At 39.9% G+C, this 20,787-nt stretch overlaps 1 protein-coding gene across 4 annotated transcripts; it reads right to left on the bottom strand.

The window, feature by feature from the left end:
* Positions 1 to 1,060: 1,060 nt before the first annotated feature.
* Positions 1,061 to 20,299, bottom strand: znf395b (zinc finger protein 395b). Of its 4 annotated transcripts, none has more exons than XM_054761302.1 (10): positions 20,162 to 20,299; positions 16,511 to 16,670; positions 12,621 to 12,790; positions 12,423 to 12,535; positions 12,004 to 12,203; positions 10,354 to 10,454; positions 9,668 to 9,956; positions 7,938 to 8,039; positions 4,393 to 4,499; positions 1,061 to 1,960 (listed from the first exon to the last, which is right to left on the bottom strand). In XM_054761302.1, the coding sequence occupies exons 2-10, from the start codon at positions 16,625 to 16,627 to the stop codon at positions 1,849 to 1,851; spliced, it is 1,311 nt and encodes a 436-aa protein (XP_054617277.1). In that variant the 5' UTR covers positions 16,628 to 16,670; positions 20,162 to 20,299; the 3' UTR covers positions 1,061 to 1,848. The 4 variants fall into 4 exon arrangements, with proteins under 4 accessions (XP_054617277.1, XP_054617278.1, XP_054617279.1 ...); XM_054761303.1 differs by having other exon boundaries at positions 20,158 to 20,298; XM_054761304.1 differs by lacking the exon at positions 20,162 to 20,299 and adding an exon at positions 19,056 to 19,386 and having other exon boundaries at positions 9,668 to 9,953; positions 16,511 to 16,666.
* Between the last annotated feature and the right edge of the window lie 488 nt (positions 20,300 to 20,787).

Below are 20,787 nucleotides of genomic sequence, written 5' to 3'. Positions count from 1 at the left end.
GACTGCTTTTTCTCCTAATATTGTGACTTTATTTTTGTATTATTACTGCTGATTTGTCCAAGTTTTGCTGTTGTATATGTGTCTTTTTTTTCTTTCTTATCAAATCTTATTTTTAGGATGTGCTGCAGGCCAATAAAAAAACAGCAGTGGGCCCAAATGGCTCCTGGGCCGCACTTTGGACACCACTGATTGAGCATATATTGACCTAAATTGGCTTTTAGCATCTTTAGCATCTAAAATGTATCAAAGTGTGTCATTTTTATGTTTGGTGGACAAAGTTTGGACACCCATGGGTCCTTTTTAGTGACACAACACTGCCCTCTGGTGGCCGGGGAGCTGACACTGCGGCTCGAGTGAAATGCAATAATCTGAATTGGCGTTTTTCAAAATGCAGCCACAATTAAATTAGCAGGCACAACAAACCATTTGCTCTCACCTCTATTTTCTGTGGAATTAGACCCAAACTATACTTTTGTAAAACCATTTTAGCTATTTAATTATCGAGGAAAATATCATGACAGCTCATTATTGTACAAGTGCACAAAAAATGAAGACGTCGGTCCAATTTATTGTGTGAGGAACCTCACCCCCTCCATGTCGGTTCATTTAAACTGAGGTCAATGGAGCTGGAAATGGCGTGGGCCTGGTGTGTGCCACTATCTTAATGTGTCTTTTAAGAGCAGATGGGCGGAATTAACAGTGCATGTCAGCCATGATCATTATTATAGTAAAAAAAAAAAAAAAAAAAGGTTTATTTTTCTTCACTAGCAGCCCCCAGTCTTTGTTTTTGCATCTTAATAGGGTTTACCGCAGATGTAATAATGTATGTACAGTGCGTGAGCGTGTGTGTGTGTGAGACGGTGCACGTGCATGTGTGCGTGTGTGTATTTCTGTCACCACCCGCTTCACGATGATGTCAGAGGTTTTTAACATGAAACCATTGTTCCAAGTCCTCATAAAAACAAATGTGTATAGGGAAAAAGAACAATAAAATAGTTTGCTATTTCTTTTGTGGAGTGTCATGCAGAAAAGGAAAAAAAAAAAAAAAACTGCTCTGAAATTCTCAGTGTTTGTTTTAATTGTGTGACAGCATACTGCGTTTTCCTCTTTCGTCTTTATTGCTGATACAAACACTCGGAAGAAAATCCACTTTATGGAAGAAGTCTGGTTCAATGAAACCAAATGTAGCTTATTTGTGTGAATTTATATTCCATCAAAGTGCCAGAAAACATGAAAATAAAAAAAAAAAACACTCAGGCTTAACGACACATTAAAAAAGGTACAAAATACTCGTACGTAGCTGAAAGCACACGATATAATACACATGATAAACCACTGTGTAACCACTGGAAGAGGGTTGGAGTCAACAAACGAGCCATCTAAGCAGTAATACTGTACAGTAGGGATACAAGGGCTGTGGTTATACGTATGTACTACCTTTGGATAACGTATAGAGTACACATGATGGAAGTCAGTCAACAGTGAGCACCATGGGAGACTGACAGGTTACAAACAGACACAAACTCCCACTTGTTTTCTTCCAGGGAAGGAAAAACTGACAAACGGACTCATTTGGAAGGTATAAAAAAAAAAAAAAATGGAGTTTTATCAGAACGGGCATTCTTCAGGAGTTTCCATCTTCCTCTTCGGATTTGGGGGACAGTTAGTAAGTGTGCGTGGCGTGGCGGGTCACAAAAACGGGTTGGATGTAAAAAAAAAAACAAACAAACAAACAAAACAACAAAAAACATAAAAAAGTAAAGGAAGAAACAGGTTTGAATGGCTGTTATGTATATACAGTATATATACGGTATGTATCGAAGTATATATACGCTTTCTTTGCCCCGTTTAGTCGGGGAAACGCTGGCAGGCTTTTTTCCAGCGACAGGCGGTGCACCACTGATCCTTACGCTCCACTCCGTACACTTTGCGGCATTTTTTGGCCTCCCCTCGCCCTTTCCTGCAGACAACACGTAAGCATTCATATAGGAGTTTATTTATTAAATATATATACACATATATTTCTTGCCACTGTGTCTTAGAATTCATATTCCATATTTTAAATGCACTTTCCCCACCGATAATGACATTTCTATAAGATAGACTGCTGACTATAACATAAACATGAACGTTAAATAGAGCCGAGGGCGTACCTGAAGCCTGGACACACACAAAAAAGCATATGTCATACTATTATTTTTTAAAAAAGCATTATATATCAAATAAATCATGATTTAATATATATTTATTTATAAATAAATCATGTAATATAATCTTTTTTTTTTTTTTTACTATTTTTGGACTTTGTAACAAAGAGTGATGGAATAGATTTCAAGTAAATAAATATTTTCTACTTTTACTCTAATTTCTTTAATTATATTTATGCATTCATTCATAACATATAAAATAAAATAAAATAATACAACAAGCAGTACATAAAATAAATGAATAACGATAATAGAATATCACGTCATATCATAATTATAATTAAGTATAATAAAATTCTAATAAAATAATGTGATTTATTTGTATGATGGATGCTATTATTATTTGATACATTTATATTATATATATATACACACACACACACACAGTATATATTATAGTATGTATTTTTTTATATTTATATTTATTTTTATATATTTTTTTTATTTTTTATTCTGTCAATTTTTATTTCACGTCATATAATTAAAATTAAATATAATAAAATTATAATAAAATAATGTGATTTATTTGTATGATGGATGCTATTATTATTTGATACATTTACATTATATTATATATATATATATATATACATACACACACATATACATACACAGTTTATATTATATTATATAATGTATTTTTTATATTTATATTTATTTTTATATATTTTTTATTCTGTCAATTTTTATATTTTTTAATTAACATTACTTTTTACATAATGTATTATTTAAGTGTTTATTTTTATGTATTAGTTAACAATACACTCATTACTTATGAATGAATAAATACTTTTTTTGGTCTTCTTCAATGTATGCATATTATACTGTATGTGGACAAGTCCAGACTTTAGGGACACTCAGAACGCATAATATAAAAACAAATAAATAATAATAATAAAGTCAATAAATAAAGTCAATAAATGTCCAGACTTTAGGGACACTCATAACGCATAATATAAAAACAAATAAATAATAATAATAAAGTCAATAAATAAAGTAAGTAAATGTCCAGACGTTAGGGACACTCAGAACGCATAATATAAAAACAAATAAATAATAATAATAAAGTCAATAAATAAAGTCAATAAATGTCCAGACTTTAGGGACACTCATAACGCATAATATAAAAACAAATAAATAATAATAATAAAGTCAATAAATAAAGTAAGTAAATGTCCAGACGTTAGGGACACTCATAACGCATAATATAAAAACAAATAAATAATAATAATAAAGTCAATAAATAAAGTCAATAAATGTCCAGACTTTAGGGACACTCATAACGCATAATATAAAAACAAATAAATAATAATAATAAAGTCAATAAATAAAGTAAGTAAATGTCCAGACGTTAGGGACACTCATAACGCATAATATAAAAACAAATAAATAATAATAATAAAGTCAATAAATAAAGTAAATAAATGTCCAGACGTTAGGGACACTCATAACGCATAATATAAAAACAAATAAATAATAATAATAAAGTCAATAAATAAAGTAAATAAATGTCCAGACGTTAGGGACACTCATAACGCATAATATAAAAACAAATAAATAATAATAATAAAGTCAATAAATAAAGTAAATAAATGTCCAGACGTTAGGGACACTCATAACGCATAATATAAAAACAAATAAATAATAATAATAAAGTCAATAAACAATAATAATACCGTATAATACAAACAATACATATAAATAATAACACATATGGTTAACACTAAATATTCTATATTCTACCACAGTATCATCATTGGCGCTGCTTAGCGATACTTTCTTCATAGAAACGACTCCTTCTGGGTCTCAAATTGATATTTCTATGTCGCCTTTTTAGGAATAAAAAGAACACGGTGGACCAGGACATAAGCAGGTTCTGCTGTATCCGCTATGTCATAATGTGTTTATGCACCCAGCCTGGTCACATAGACCGTCTACTGTGTAACGTACTGTCGTCCCGCCTGTGCTGGTAGCTGTGAATAGTTAATGAAGTTAACAGTGCAGTTCCAGACACACATCCATCCTCTTCTAGCGTGGCGCTTCTCTACTAAGCTGACCACGTTATGCAGCATGTAATATCTTGTGGCTCGCAAAAACATGTCCCTGTATCATCTATACGGTGTACGTTGTCACGCTGCACGAGTGCTTGGGCGGCACGTGTCTCAAGAGATACGTGGCTTCTCACCTGAAGGCGCAGTGGGCGCGAGAGGGCGACGCACTCATGGTCTGGAGCCGGTTCTGTTGGAGCCACTGCTCTCCGACGCTGACGGACCGGCAGCGAGGTTTCGCCATCTGGGGGAAGACAGTCGACCACAGCCGCATTCTTTAAATAGATGATGAGGCGAGACCCCGGACTGCCGACGAGAGGTTGTTGCATTTTTCAGTGGCAGGGGAACGCGATCCGACGACCGAGGCCCACGACGTTTTGTTTGCAAAAACGAGGTCGGCCGCAGACCGGAGCGCCACAGGGATGCGTTGTTTGCACTTGCACGTGGCCGAAAAGGAGGAGGGAGAAGCACAGCTTCTTTAATCCTGCTGTATCTCGGCATTTTCAGTTACCGTCATCACTTCCTGTGTTTACAATGTTAGCATTTTCTAATAATAAACAAAGCATCAGTCATTTGTAATAGTTATGTGAATGCTGTAATGTAGTGCAGGGGTGCCCAATGTGTGGCCCGGGGGCCATTTGAGGCCCGCGGCTGTTTTTTTATTGGCCTGCCAGAAAACTTAAACAAAAAAAAAAATCAGCAGAAATGTTATTAGAATAAAGTCAAAATATTAAAACAAAAAATTTATGAAGAGAAGTTGAAATACGGTGTTCCGTCGCCATTCGCTAATTTTTTTAAGTGCAATTTTTCCATGTTTTTTTTTTTAAACAGCGTACGAACGCGCGTTATGTTCTGCGCCCTCGTCTTGTATCAGAGCCATCTATCGGTGCTCTGTTGTATGTGTCTGTTATTGTATTTACTCCTGCTACCAGTAGAGGGTGTTGTATGCTCATGTGAGGGTTGAAGACATGTGCAGCTCCGCCTCGTCTCAGTGTGTTTACGTGCTTGTGCGAGCATATTAGGAACCCATAGTAGACAATAGTTGGCTAAATATAGAGCCACAACAGTCCCTATTGGCTAAGGGAGAACCCGCCCATTGTGTTCTGCGTACTGATTGGCTGTAGACCATTGGCAACCGTTCTCCTTGGTGCCGTTTCCTGCTGTGGTCAATAGTGACTAGCAAACTAGCTAACTGTAAGAGCTGCTTGCTAACCGCCAACAAACAATAGAAGAAGAAGCTAACCCCCTGCGGAATAAATGAATCTTCGGTTCAAGGAGTAGGACGAGGAGGAGGAAAATGAGTATGTTTTAACAAGGAAACAAAAACGCTACAGCCGAACGGCGCCAGGACGAAGCACGGTCAGAGGAGTGAATACGCGCGAGTCACTTAATAATTTCTTGCATCCAACCTAGTAGGTTGATCATCGTTAAAATTCATACAAAATTTGAACTTCGGGAGTGTTTAAACAAGAGAGAAATGTGAGATAATGTTAACGCCTGTCTTAGAAAAGTGTATGAAGTGTACGGTGAGGGACTTTACAGCTTTAAAACATATACAGTATAATAACCGTAAATACATTTGGCTACTTCACGGATTTCAATTATTGCGGGCTATTTTGTGAACCTATCCCCCCACGATAAACAAGTGAACACGGCAAAAAGACTTCTTTTAAAGTCATAATATTATGAGAAACACGCAAAAGTTGGAATATTTGGAAAATTAGGTTGCAGGAAAAGTTATATTTGACAATAAAGTCATAATTCATTCATCCATCTACCAGCCGAAGCAGGGAAGTCTCCCCGGCTTCTTCGTCCAGCTCTTCCATGCAGATCCCGGGGTGTCCCCGGGCCAGTTGAGAGACATAGTCTCTCCAACATGTCCTGGGTCTTCCCTGAGGCCTCCTACCGGTCGGACGTGACCCGAACACCTCCCCAGGGAGGCGTCCAGGAGGCATCCCGACCAGATGCCCGAGCCACCTCATCTGGCTCCTCTCAATGCGGAGGAGCAGCGGTTCTACTCCGAGTTTCTCCCGGATGACAGAGCTTCTCACCTCATCTCTAAGGGAGGAGCCCAGCCACCCGACGGGGAGAACTCATTTCGGCCACTTGTACACCGCCATCTTGTCCTTTCAGTCACTACCCAAAGCTCGTGACCACAAGTCGTAATTACGAGAAGAAAATTAAAAGAAGAAAGTTAAAATAGAAATAAAAACCCCAATAGAACAGCTGTAATTTTACGAGAATAAAGTCGAAATATTAAGAGGAAAAAAAGTCACAGTTTTACAAGAACAAACATGTAATATTATGACGAAAAATAACAGTTGGAATATTAAAAAGGAACAATGCATGATTTTTTTAAAGTCCTAATATTATCAGAGACAAACAAAACAAAATAAAGTCGTAATTTTCAGAAAATTAGATTGGGTAAAAAGTTATAATATTATGGGAATAAAGTCATAATATTATGAGAAGAAAAGTACGAAGATTATCTAAAAAGAAATAAAAAATAAAAAGAACAATAATGAGGGGGGTAATGTAGCTTATTGTAGGCTATTATATCACAACACAAATACTGTATACTGTTATATGGTAAATATGGTAAAAATATGTCGTTTTAGATGGATATTTTGTTATTTTTTGGGCATGTTGCATGACAAACATGAGGGTGAAACGGTACGCCATAGACATAGTTTGGCTGACATAATCACATAATCGTCAAATTTCCATCATGAGCCATGACGCATTTTGCGAGTAAAAAACATGGAATGCAAAACATACACAAATGAAGTTCCTCTTGTTGCTTCTTTTTTGGGGGTTTTTCAAATGACACAAAAAGACGGAGCCGCTTGCGACGAAGCAGCAGTGCCAAATGTATTTGTCGCGGTCCAAATTTATTTGGACTCATTCAATACCAAAGACGTACTTATACGTTTTTAGAAACCCGAACCCCGTATTTATACGTCTTTTACGTTTTTATGCGTGAGAGGCACTGCACACTAATAGATGTCACTTTTACATCGTTTTTTTAAGCCATAAAAACGGCCACAAGGTGGCAGAAGTGCATTTGATAAGAGCTCGGCATGGATCATTTGCATATGAAAACACACTCGACAGCGAGGAGGAAGTGGAAAAGCGCGGAGGAGTGTAGCGTGCGGAAGATTACGCATTGTAGGGATTAATTTTAACACATGCACACGCGCGCACGCACACAGTTTAGTTGCATATGTGAAAACTGTAAACAGTTCATGGTGTTATATTTGTAAATAAATTGTTATTTTGATGTAAAACAACCCCTTTTTTGTGTTGTTTAAGTTGGTATAGTTATATTTAGATATTTGAGCTGTCACAAAAGCATAACATTTGTGTCAAAGTGAAAGTTATGCTTGAAATTTCTCCCTTTTCTTATTGGGAACGGCTGTTTTCCTGAAACTGACCTATGTTCTACTGCTGATTACTAAAGAAAAAACGGAAGAAGGTAGAAACATAACTTTTTTTTCTCTGATGACGAGAGTCTAATCTTTCTTCTGGTAGGTTCCATGGGACACAATATTCTGTGTGCCTTGAAAAATCAGCCAAATCGTCTAAAAAAAATGGCTGGGGATTGAACGAGTTAAAGTTGAAAGCAGATGGCAACAGCGATACAAATATCACTTCGACGGAATCAAGCAGAAAGAAGACCCACCGGGGCGTTACTGTGGCTTGAGACCGAGGCTGGGGTGGTCAAACCATGGCACCCTGGACTTCTTGGGGCCACCGGTGGACCGGCTTGGACGGGGCTGCAGGCCTTTGGAGAAGAAAACACATTTTAGAGTCATTGGAGTCCCTTACAACACGCCTCTGATGATTGTGTGCAGACCGTGTGCAGGACTGTTAGCTGCTGTTCCACACACCAGAAGTTATTCGCATCCATTTGGAGGGTTGGCCGCGAAATGTGATGCTCACATAAACAAGTTGCACGTTATCTGCGTGCAGATGCTGGCAAGCGATAAGCATGTAATCGAATACTTCCGTACCCATTTTTGACAGCTGATAGTCAATGGTGTCAATTTGCAACCTGATTTCATGCGTACATGAAAAGGCAATGCAGTGAAATAAGAAACTCTTGATGTAATTCTTCATGCAAACGAGAGCGTTGGGCCTTAACCTCAAACAACCTTACTCACGCCTGACTAAACCAACAGGAGCTTATCAACCCAAACGTTTACCTCACTCACGGAACAAACACTAGTATACACACTGGTACACATGCAAAATACTTTTTCACTTCCGATACGATACCGATACTGCGGTCTTTAATACTGATATCGAGGTTCGAGGTGCCCGATGAAGAGTTTCCCGCGACATTACTCAACACTTGTTCTGTGATAGCCAATGACTTTGAGGTTGGTCGGGAAACTTGTGCATGACGGGTTTTGCACTCAGCTGTCTTTTTCGGACTTTGACAAAAACCACTGCCACACGGCCGTCAGCACTCCCGCGTTAGCGCCCGCTGTGGTTGTGATGGAAATTTCGGCTCTTTCGACTCCCAAGTGGCTCCTCAGATTTTTTTTTTTGTTGTCGTCTAAAATGAATTTATTACCAAATTATGTGTATTGTGAAAAATGAATTGCTGATGTAAAACAAACACGATATCAAATGTTTATTGTTGAATTTGATGTATTTAAACCTCAATTAGCAGCTACAAAAATATATAAAAATTTTATATTATGAATAAATTACAAAAACAAAGATCGGCTCCCAATTGGCTCCCAACACCGCGTGCCGGCTCTTGTCGTTCATTTCAAAGAGCCGGCTCTTACAGCTGGTTTGTTCAGGACCGACACATCACTAAAGTGGGCTCTATCCGGTGCGCTGCTGGATGGAAGTGTTGGAGAAGAGTCTGGAATCGACTGCTTGTGCCAATATCGGAGATTTAAGATTAGATTGTACTTTATTTATCCCACAACGGGGACATTTATTTAAATGTATTTATTTATTCCATTTTTGCTATTGTTTTGTTTATTTTTCTTGTATTTAAATGTTTTTTTGTGTGTGTTTGAATGTGTTGAGGGCCAATAAAAAAAGCCACCAAATGTCTGCTTTTTCATAAATTTTTGCTGTTGTTTTATTATTATTATTATTTTTATGTAATGTAATTTTTGTTTTTTTGTATATGCGGAGGGCCAATAAAAAATGCCAAATGTTACCAAATTTCTTCTACTTTTTTTTCTTACAATTTTGCTGTTGTTTTATTAATTTTTCTTGGTTTTTTTTCATTTTGTATTTTTTAGAATGTGCTGAGGGCCAATAAAAAACCCACCGATTGCCACAAAAAGCCCCTGGGCCAGATTGTGGACAACCCTGGACTAGTGACTAAACCTCGAGGCACTTATTCAGCGCTCTCCATTGTTTGAGTATGCTGTGCAAACGGACCTGATAGAGATGCTCTGTGTGAATCTGCCAGAAGCTGCTGGGGGCAGACTGGCTGAGCGGACTGGGCCTGCTTGCGCCCGGGCCAGAGCTGGAGTTGGACCTCGGCCTGTGAGCAGGCGGGATCTGAACGCCCAAAGCGGGGGGAGAAGCACACGAGGCCCAGCTGAGAGGGGACATTTGGCCCAGAGCCGGCTGGGAGGGAAGTAGTGCAACATTGCTGTCCACCGTCTCACAGGAGATCTTGGTGTAGTAAAAGTCCTCTTCTCTCTGGGACTGATCCGACCCGCTGCTGTAAGGGAAAGCAAAAGAACCACCATTGTGGCCCAGATATAAAATCTCAAAGTCTTTTATCACATTGCATTATAAAGGCAGCGCTCCTCCACCACCTGAAATTTTTATTCCCTCTTGTTTTTTTAATGTTGTTTTCTAGCTCAGAACTAATCTAAAGCGCTTGACTGTCTACAACGGAGACCTTCTTACAAAAAGAAGATATAAAAAAACACCTCTCTATTATTATTATTTCTACAAATCCGTCATATAAGCCTCTATACGTTGTTGTACGACACATCTCGTGCCAGGAAAATGGATATTTGTGCATACTAAAATAACTTTCATGCGAGTGTGGGGAGTCTCCAGACACACTTTCATACAAAATGTATTAAAATAGAAGACACGGGCAAACTCACCCCAGATGCAGCACGCGGATGTGTCTTTTTATTCCGACCGAAGACGTGAGCACCTTGCCGCAACTGGGCCACAGACACTTGTACAAGCCTTTGAAAGAGCCCTGTGACAGGGAATAGATCCGGTTACATTCATTAATTCATTAGATCTTAAAAAGGCCATTACTGTAACACATGGGTGTCCAAAATGCGGCCTGCGGGGGCCATATGCAGCCCGAAAGCTTTTTTTTTTTTTATGGGCCTGCAAAACATGATAAAAATACAATTGCAAAACATTGGGAATGTGAAGAGAAAATATTGATGCTGATAGCACAAGGCAGACATTATAGAGTGGAACCTGTTTATGTTGACGGACCACAGACTGGCGGACCGACATCGACATTAGTGGCTGTTGACATAAATGAAACCAAAACTAGCCACTGATTGCACATTAACTTGCGACTTTGGCAAGAGATATAACGAGAAAGGGTGCTAATAATCATCTTCCTCCATTTGTTCACATTTTCATTTAGATTTTGGGGTTTTATTTTATACTGTCAAACAGAGCTGCTGCTAGAATTTTGTTGTACGGTCTTGACTACGACAACAATAAAGCTTTTGTACGTGTGCAAATCTTTACTGCAGTGGCTAATAGCGTAAAAAAAATGTAACAGATGCATTTTTTTTAGTTGCTGTGGTAGAATCCGGGTTAATAAAGCTATGCTTTTATTTTGCACTGAACAGGGAAGTCACTGTGTTTAATGCTGTGTACGGTTGGTAGACGGTAGTCATGTTGCTGTTGTTGTTTTTGATGAAGAAGTTAACGATAAATTACAAGAATTCCCAGCATTCACACAATAATAAGTCAATAATAATAAGTCAAAGAATAAAATGGACCCATTTTTCATAGAAATGACCCCTTTGGATGTCAAATTTCATGCCGACAAAAGCGGTCGACCGTGTGTGTCGACGTCGATTTAAGCGGGCGCTTTTTCGTAGTAAGAACACGGGGGAACACTTGCGTTGTCAACATAAATGGGAGCGACTTAAGCAGGTTCTGCTGTATTGTGTGTATTTATTTATTCAGCCCTTATTTTACTTATCTTAATGTAATGTTTTCCTATTTATTTATGTCGTTATTTCATGAATTGTATTTATTTGTAATTTATTATTACTATTTACTTATTTATGTAATCATTTTTATTGTTATTTAATCTTGTGTTTATTTTAATGAAAGAATTAATGCATGTATTGATTTACTTGTATATATTTATTAAATTAAATTGTATTTATTTTATAAGCCAACAATCAATAGTTTTTTACACATTCCAAAAAAATAAAAGTTTTTCCTCTCCTGATTAGAAAATGCTAACATTACACCACAGGAAGTGAACAAACTATGACTAAATGCTGACACAAGAAGAAAGGGTAGGACTAAATAAGCTCCGCTTCTTCCTACTTTTTCTTCTTCCTATTTTTAACTGTGCAAGGGTGAACATGTGACGTTCCTTAATGTAACATGCTAAGCGTGTTTCAAACTAATAAACCAACCAATCAACCTCAGCTTCATTCAAATGAAAAACATATTGGATTATTTGCCAGAATTAAAATATTTAACAAAGATGGAGGACTTTTGTGTCTTCTCAGGGACTCCAACAGCAGACCAGTGTGTACCTTTGGCTTTTTGGCATGAAGCTCCTCCCCTTGCTCCAACTCCATGTTCAAGCCCTCGTCTGGGCTGCTGTCCATCTCGGGCACGGACGGCGAGGGGGCCGGGCTCACGTTGCCGTGATCCCAGCTCCAGTAGCCGCTGCTGCCGCTGTCTGACAGCTCGCCTCCGCCACACTCCATGTCAGCTGATGATGAGCAGCCCGCTAGAGGGAAAGAAGGATGTACAGAATCAAAACTATTTTGGGGTCTCCGCTCATCAAAGAAAACTAACAGGATCACCGAGGATGCCTAAATCCTGTAGGAATGATTAAAAACCTAAAAGTTCCAACTTTCTGTTTTATTTGGAGACAAGCAAAATGAATAGTGCAGGCGTGTCCAAAGAGTGGCCATCTGCTTGTATGTCTATGTGATGTACCACATACCTGTTCCAGTTTCAGTCTGTGGAGGACTTTGGACCATGGGGTTACAGGACAGACTGGTTAGGACCATGGCGGCCATGATCTCATCCATCTCCACTGACTCTGGGCTGCGCAAACTGGAGTCGGCAGAGTGCTTTAGTAGGTTGCGGGTAGATTCTTCACTTACTTTCATGTGTTCTTACGCCACCACGTATGTCTCACCTGTACAGCGGCTCGCCACTAGCTGATACCACGCATTGGTCCGCCGCAGGGGTCCTTGTTCGCAGGTTGCTCCAGCCTCGCTCAGCCTCGCTCTGCGGGGGAGCCGGCGTGTTGTTCTTGTGAACGCCTCTCTCCGCAAATGGATCTTGGACACAGTTCTGCGTGTAAATCTACAGAGGGAGGTGAAAGGTCACATTCCAGATGAGCCATCCTTTTCATGTTCTTCAAACACCGGACTTCTAATAACCCGGCAGGAAGCGAATCATTGAACGCTTCCACGGAGAGAGACGTTCGCCGGTTATTTGCGGTTAAGCTGATTATGTAAACCTTTTTTGAGAAAATATTTCCTGCCCATCTGTGGCGTCCTGCCTGCTGACAGTATGGCTTACAAAGGAGCAGCATGGAAGGATAGCGAGTGCCAACCTCTGACTAGGCATGGGGGAAGAAAATAACAGCTATTTATCTTAACAATAGCATTTTCAGTGGTGTAGAATGGCATCACAATAACAGCTAATGAAGCGAATGATGCAATCCACAGATGGAAAATGACAAATGATCCCACCAGAAGCTTAACATTTACCTAATTTGTGGAAAATTATCGTCAACACCCAATTTGACGCTACTCGGCTGCATGTTAATTACCACAGATCGTGTGAAGTATAGCTTATATTACAACAATCATTAACCTTTTCCTTTCCTGCACGCTCACAGGTACTCAAAGCGGACTCGAGTTTCAGTGCGTCACGGGTACTCAAAGCGGACTCGAGTTTCAGTGCGTCACGGGTACTCAAAGCGGACTCGAGTTTCAGTGACTCACGGGTACTCAAAGCAGACTCGAGTTTCGGTGACTCACGGGTACTCAACGCGGACTCGAGTTTCGGTGACTCACGGGTACTCAACGCGGACTCGAGTTTCAGTGACTCACGGGTACTCAACGCGGACTCGCGTTTCGGTGACTCACAGGTACTCAAAGCGGACTTGAGTTTCAGTGCGTCACAGGTACTCAAAGAGGACTCGAGTTTCAGTGACTCACGGGTACTCAAAGCAGACTCGATTTTCGGTGACTCACGGGTACTCAAAGCAGACTCGAGTTTCAGTGACTCACGAGTACTCAAGGCAGACTCGCGTTTCGGTGACTCACGGGTACTCAAGGCAGACTCGCGTTTCGGTGACTCACAGGTACTCAAAGTGGACTCGAGTTTCAGTGACTCACGGGTACTCAACGCGGACTCGAGTTTCAGTGACTCACGGGTACTCAATGCAGACTCGCGTTTCGGTGACTCACGGGTACTCAAGGCAGACTCGCGTTTCGGTGACTCACAGGTACTCAAAGTAGACTCGAGTTTCAGTGACTCACGGGTACTCAACGCGGACTCGAGTTTCAGTGACTCACGGGTACTCAACGCAGACTCGAGTTTCTGTGACTCACGGGTACTCAAAGCAGACTCGATTTTTGGTGACTCATGGGTACTCAAAGCGGACTCGAGTTTCAGTGACTCACGAGTACTCAACGCAGACTCGTGTTTCGGTGACTCACGGGTACTCAAGGCAGACTCGCGTTTCGGTGACTCACAGGTACTCAAAGCGGACTCGAGTTTCAGTGACTCATGGGTATTCAAAGCGGACTCGAGTTTCAGTGCCTCACAAGTTTACAAAGACTTGCGTTTCACTGACTCATGGGTACTCAATGAAGACTAGAGTTTAACTGACTCACAGGTACTCAAAGCAGACTCGAGTGTCACTAACTCACAAGGACTCAAGGAAGACTCGAGTTTGACTCAGTCACACCTACTCGAAGAATACTTGAGTTTCACTGACTCACGGGATGACAAAGACTTGAGTTTCACTGATTCATAGATACCCGATGAAGACTCGGGTTTCAGTGACTCACGTGTACTCAAAGAAGTCTCGAGTTTCACTGACTCACAAGTGACTGATGGGTACTCAACAAAGACTCTATGTTTCACTAACTCACAGGTATTCAAGAAGACTCATTTTTCACTGACTCACGAGTGCTCAATGAAGACTCGTGTTTAACCAACTCACGGGTACCACTGACTAAAGATTTGTGTTTCACTATTTCACGGGTCGATGAAGATCTGTGTTTCACTAACTTTCGGGTGCTCGATGAAGTACTGGCATTTGGTGACAAAACTGGAGTTTCAATGACTCACCAGTGCTTGACAAAGACTGGAGTTTCACTAACTCATGACTACTCGACGAAGACTTGAGTTTCACAGAGTCACAGGCTGACGAGGACTCGAGTTTTAGAGACTTATCGAGTACCCGACTCACTCCAGTGAATGACTCATAAGACTCGAGTCATTAAAGGGAAATGAGCTTCGCAGCACTTCACCCCTGCATAATAGGGCACGGGTGGATCAATCCAAATATCAATATCATCAATACCAACGGTAGTATTGGTATTGAACTGGCACTAGCATGATAAGATTGATATTTTTTAGTTGTCTTCCGTGTTTATTTTCACAATTATGTGTTTTTTGTCGTGCTGTTCATACAGTCACGGCCAAAAACATTGGCATCTTTGGCACGACAATATTTTAGGCCATGACTGTATGTTACATTGTTGATATTGTGCTTATATATTGTTAAAGTCTATAATGTGTTTTATTCTGATTATAATCACAAACAACAAATTAAAAGCACAACCACAAAATCATTCAATGATCTTTTTCAATTTCATGTAAAAAGTATCTGTATTGGTAATACTGGCGCCGTATTTACTTGATATTGGATCAATACCAAAATGTACAGTATTGCCCATCCCGACTACAAACTGCAACCACAACAACAAAAGCAGCAGGCATTGTTATCTGTGTTATAGAGCAGTAATGTCACTGTGAAAGTGTAATAAGTAGCACTGTAGTGTGTAATGCATACATACGTACATGCATGTACACCAACAAACGCGTGCCAGTGAATAACACTAGGGATGCTCCAATCAGGGTTTTATGCTGCTCCGATACCGATCGTCCACATTTTTCAGTTTATTTATGAAAAGTGCTACTGGCCAGGGGTGCCTTATAAGGGGGGAAACTCAGGACAATTCCAAGGTCCCCAAACTGCCAGGGTGCCAAAAAATTACTAATAAAAATTGAGAATTAATTAAAAAGGGGGGGGATTTTTTTTCATGGGGCCCAGAATTCCTGGCAGCACCCCTGTTATTGGCTGGTATAAAAAAAAGGAACCATAAAATCACCTTCATTTAGACAAAAACTTAATTTTTCAAGAGAACATATATCACTCGTGAAACTCAGAGGATGAGACGCCTTCGTTGGGGAGACTTTGGATGTGAGAGAGCAGTCGGCGAACCTGGTGACGAAGCCTGGTCATCTTGTCCGATGAATTCAATTATTTTTCTGGTTAGCGTAGCCTTCTGACTGTCACGCACGTACGGGCGAGTGCGGTCCAGTGTTTTGGCTGCGTTAGCTGCCGTTTGACTGATGATCACACCGTGAGCCTCGAAAACTCACCATATTTCGTCCATTTGTTCATCAAATGCCGTATTAAATTAAAGCTTTTTAACCCCATTGGATATTTTTCATGGCATGTATTGGCAGGCAAGTTCCACACGGCAGACATGATTGTTTTCGCCATGGCACGCCCGCGCAGCGTGAAGGAAAGTGGTCGGAGGGTGTTACCAAAGACGTTAGTTAGGGCAAGACACTTCTACACAGGGATCGCTACAGGCAGCAATCGTACTAGCCACAGGTGATTGGCTTTCGTGAAAGGCATTTATCGGCATATGCCCATCACATGCTTTTTCACGGAAATCGGCTAATACTGATCGGTGGCCGAACGATCGGAACATCCATAAATAATACTACTGTAGAGTACATCTACATATTTGTTGTTGTCTGTCTGCTCACCACAGGGTGTTGCCGCACGTCGGGCCTGTTTGCGTCATGCATGTTGGAGACACACGGCCGCAGTCCAGTTCCGCCGGGTCCTGCTTGACTTCCATCGCTGGGTCTCATAGCTGCCATGGTGCTGCTGCACAGTGAGGAGACTCAGCACAGTCAAACCTCCCTGTGGACGACACATGTGACGATGATATAATGCAACCGAAATACGCATATGTCACATTGTGGCCAGAGGTAGCCAAGATTACGGCCTCTGACCAAATGGCCTCAGGTTTGATTCCCACAATCTGACTCCCACACTTGCTCCCCCGGTGCTGGAAAGCAGCCAGTTGATCCAGTGTGTCACTAAAAGTGTGTGCTAGTCATGTTTCTCTCATGAGCAAAATACAGTACGGGGAGGTAACAGAAAATGGTGAAGAACCACGAGGAATTGGGATAAAAATGTCTATTTTTGACACATGGCTCGCACCCCTCTCCCCAAAACCTCCAATGCTAGCGTTCTGCTTCGAGTTCCGATCAACATTTGCAATAAAAGTGACTGTTTTTAATTATTAGTAATTCATTTTCACTTTTGAGTCTCACAGCAACTATGGTGCATTCAAGGGCCGCCGAACAACGTGCAAAATTGCAATGCTTAAAGAAAAAACATGATCAAAGGGCCACCGAACAACGTGCAAAATCGCAACGCTTAAAGAAAAAACATGATCATAATCAATATTTGATGTGACTATTCATGGAACCCATCATAAATAAAAAATACAGGTTTATATACCAAGCGCTATAGGCCAAAGGTGTCCAAAATGTTTTCACAGAGAGCCGGATACTGAAAAATAAAAGGGTCATTTTCATATTTCTAGGCTAGAGGTTAAGGCTAAAAAAAAGTTATACAGTCGTCCCTCGCTACATTGTGGTTCGAACATCGCGCCCTCACTCTATTTCAAAATCTAATTCATAAATAATGGCTGTTTCGTAGTTGAATACGGCCTCTTATTTGTAAAAAATGTACGCGTATTTAAGCACATTGTACTTATTCTTGGCCTATTTTATGCATTTCAAGCATAAAATTAGCTAAATGAACTAATTAAATGAACAAATGGCACCCAGCCTGCACTTTGGACACCCCGGCTATTGCTAGTAAGTAAGTTACACACAAACAAAGGGCCGCATATGGCAACAGAACCTCCACGGCGACCTGAAAGCAGCACAGTCCAGACTCCCCAACATTACAATGCTTACTTCCTGAACATCTTTTTACTTTCACTTTCCGCTTCCAACTCCTCTCCTGTAAAATCCACACTATGGACGGGTCTGCTGACGTCACTGATATTTCACCCCACACTGCCAAGCTCTGCCCCGCAGCAATAAAAGGCAGCAATGTGACGAGTAAAGAGAAAATCATGTGTAAAATTTATGATGAGTGGGTTTATATAACACTCCCTAATATAGCATTTGTTAGAATACCAGACTACCGCTCCAGAACATTCTTTGGAGTGAGTATGCTTTTACTGGAATGACATAATAAATACTGAAGTTTATTGGTTTAAATAATTGGCTAGAGGGATTTCATTCCATCATGCATCAAACTAAACAAATCACAATGTGAACTTTACTGCGGGAAGTAAATGAAAGCCAAGCCGATATCTTCTGGTAGTATTCTTGTCCAAATACGTGACAAATAACGTGTTGCGTACAGCTGCCATCTGATGATTCACTGCCAAGGGTGAACTGGGGCTACTGCTGCATTTACACAAGTGGGAATAAGCAAAGATAAAATGACCAAACTAAAAACAACGCTTTTACCAGAGAAATGTCTCCAGAGAAATGTCTCCAACAGACATTTCTCAACTTGCGTACATGTGCAATTCTCCTCCTTAGATCTTCCTTGGACTCGCCCTCGTTTTATGCTGCCAAAGAGAAACTATCAGCTGCAGTCAATCATCACAAAGACAAAGTTAACAGGGCTTAGCCTTGTCAAGTTAAAAGACATTGTGTAACCTTCGGTGTTTCCCGTACACTCATGGATTTGTGTCGGCCCGCCACTGACAAATTGGCACCGCCACTAATAGATTTGGCGCTACCTGTCGCTCGCAAACACGTTATAATGGGACTGTCTGTGTAGCTCGTCGTTACAACTTCGCACAGTGGATGGGATCCTAGCTCTGCTTCTTAACACACCGTATACAGTACGCACATACCACAACTGACTAGGTTGTGCATTATAATGCATCCGCTCGTCAATATAGTGAGATATTAGATGTACAAAGACGTGTACATTGTCTTTAAAATCAGCGCACACTTACATGTAGCCCAGGAAACATCATGAATGTTTGTTTGTTTGCTGACTCTGTTTTAAGGCCTTATATTTCTTTCCCCCCTGGAAAAAGAATGTGTCCAATGACTCATTTAGGGACCCACTTTGATATGACATTCATGTCCTAAATGTATATCTTCTCATTGGGAATAATATATTTTAGTTTTCTCAACAAAGTACGAAAGTGACAAATTCCTTATGTGTTTTTTTAACAGAAAGATTCTCATTGAATAATGTAACTTGCCGTGCTTGGTTGAGCATCAAGACTTGTAGTTTGCTATGGTCCAACATAAAATAAATTCCTCAAAACAAAGAGTACCCGAATAGTTTTACATTAATATGTATATTTGACGGCGTTTACAGGGTTGCCTCTGTTGCCTCTTCATTAACTACGCAGCCATTTTAAACGCGTGCTGTCCTGTAACGTTTAACTTCATCGGTAATCTCGAATAAATGTCAAAAGCCAATGAAGCGTAATCATTTTAACTTTGGTAATATGTATTTATGACCAAATTATTCCATATAAGTATGCTTTCACCCATTTTCCCTTTGCTTTTGTCCTCCATTTTTCCCCTTGTTTACTACTTTCCATCATGAAACTTCAACGTCCTACCCCACTTTATGCCCCCAAACGCAGCGTAAAGCCGGACTTTGCTTGAAGCTCTCCAACCAATCACAGTTGAGCATGAGTTGTAAACAACCGCCATAATGTGGGTGGGTACCTCCGCTGATTGGCTGGCCGCTCATTTCTAGGCACACACCCCCTTTCTGACAACGTGTTCGGACACGAGTTTCGCCGGGAGGATATGGTGTTGAAAATGAGCTTGTTTTCACACAAAAAAACAAACGAAAACTAATAAATACTTTACAAATGAAGCAGCAATTTAAAAAGAGCGAAACAAACCGGCGTGTCTAAGTATTGAGGAAACAATGCTGTAAAAAAAAAATAACGTCATCATCCGTATTGGAGGCTGATCAAAATAATCCGTCACTATATTTATTAATAAGCACATAAAATGAGTGTAAATGCAATGCAGCAACATCGATATCCATATACACGTCTTATTGTACATTCGTCAGTAGATACGTATGTAAATGTCGATCAAGTCCGACTATATGTTATATTTGTTGACATACATTGTTTTTTTACGGTTTTATGCATAATATACGCCACAATGTAGCATTTACTTATGCATTTATGCAAAATATTAACTATCCCTAACCGGCAATGGTTATATTGGGTGCAAATCGCCCTCCCCCAGCACATTGCACAGGAAAACAACATCCGATTTTTCACCAAAAAGCGACATTTCTTTGCTCAAATCATCATTTTTGTACGTACTTACTCGGTGGGTAGAGGATTGTCCGTCCGTCCCGTCGTTGCAGCAACGGAGGTCGCTGCTCGGTGCTCGCCGGTCGTCGGTGTGCCGGGAGAAGGAAGGGAAGAAGGGGGTTGGTCTTTGGGACGTGCGCCTACGTGTGTGTGTTTGCTGGAGCAATGCCGGGCTGACAGCTGCACACATGTAACACACGTACAGCGCACATCTACTATATTTTCAAAAAAACTGAATAAAAAAAAATTTAAAAAATGTATATATATATAATAATACCAATAAAAACAAATTTACAAATTTATGAATTTAATTTTAAAAAAGATTATTAATTATTTATTTACTGTACTGTAGATGGCGTACAAATCATGAAATGAAGTATTTCCAAATATATAAAATAATATATTTAAATTAAGGAGCTATGCCACTATAGTATGATCTTTTCACATTCTATTTATATGCACAAATGTTTAATTTCATTATAATTAATTCCATAATTATTTAATTAACTAGTTTAAAAAAGTAATATATGACTCCACGAATTATTCAAATTAAATAAATTAAAACATTTTATACAGTATATAATATAAATAAAATATATTGAAAATACATACAATAAATAAATAAAAATTAAAAGCAAA

This window comes from Dunckerocampus dactyliophorus, chromosome 19, assembly GCF_027744805.1.
Source record: "Dunckerocampus dactyliophorus isolate RoL2022-P2 chromosome 19, RoL_Ddac_1.1, whole genome shotgun sequence".
Lineage (NCBI taxonomy): Eukaryota > Metazoa > Chordata > Actinopteri > Syngnathiformes > Syngnathidae > Dunckerocampus > Dunckerocampus dactyliophorus.
Note: the sequence above shows the minus strand (reverse complement) of the source record. Positions and strands in the feature narration are given on the sequence as shown.

Coding starts and splice junctions, on each gene's coding strand:
- znf395b (XM_054761302.1), bottom strand. CDS start 16,627: ATGGCAGCTATGAGACCCAGCGATGGAAGTCAAGCAGGACCCGGCGGA. Junction 12,791..16,510: donor ACGTGCGGCAACACCCTGTG/GTGAGCAGACAG, acceptor CTCCCTCTGTAG/ATTTACACGCAGAACTGTGT. Junction 10,455..12,003: donor TTCATGCCAAAAAGCCAAAG/GTACACACTGGT, acceptor TCCCTGTCACAG/GGCTCTTTCAAAGGCTTGTA.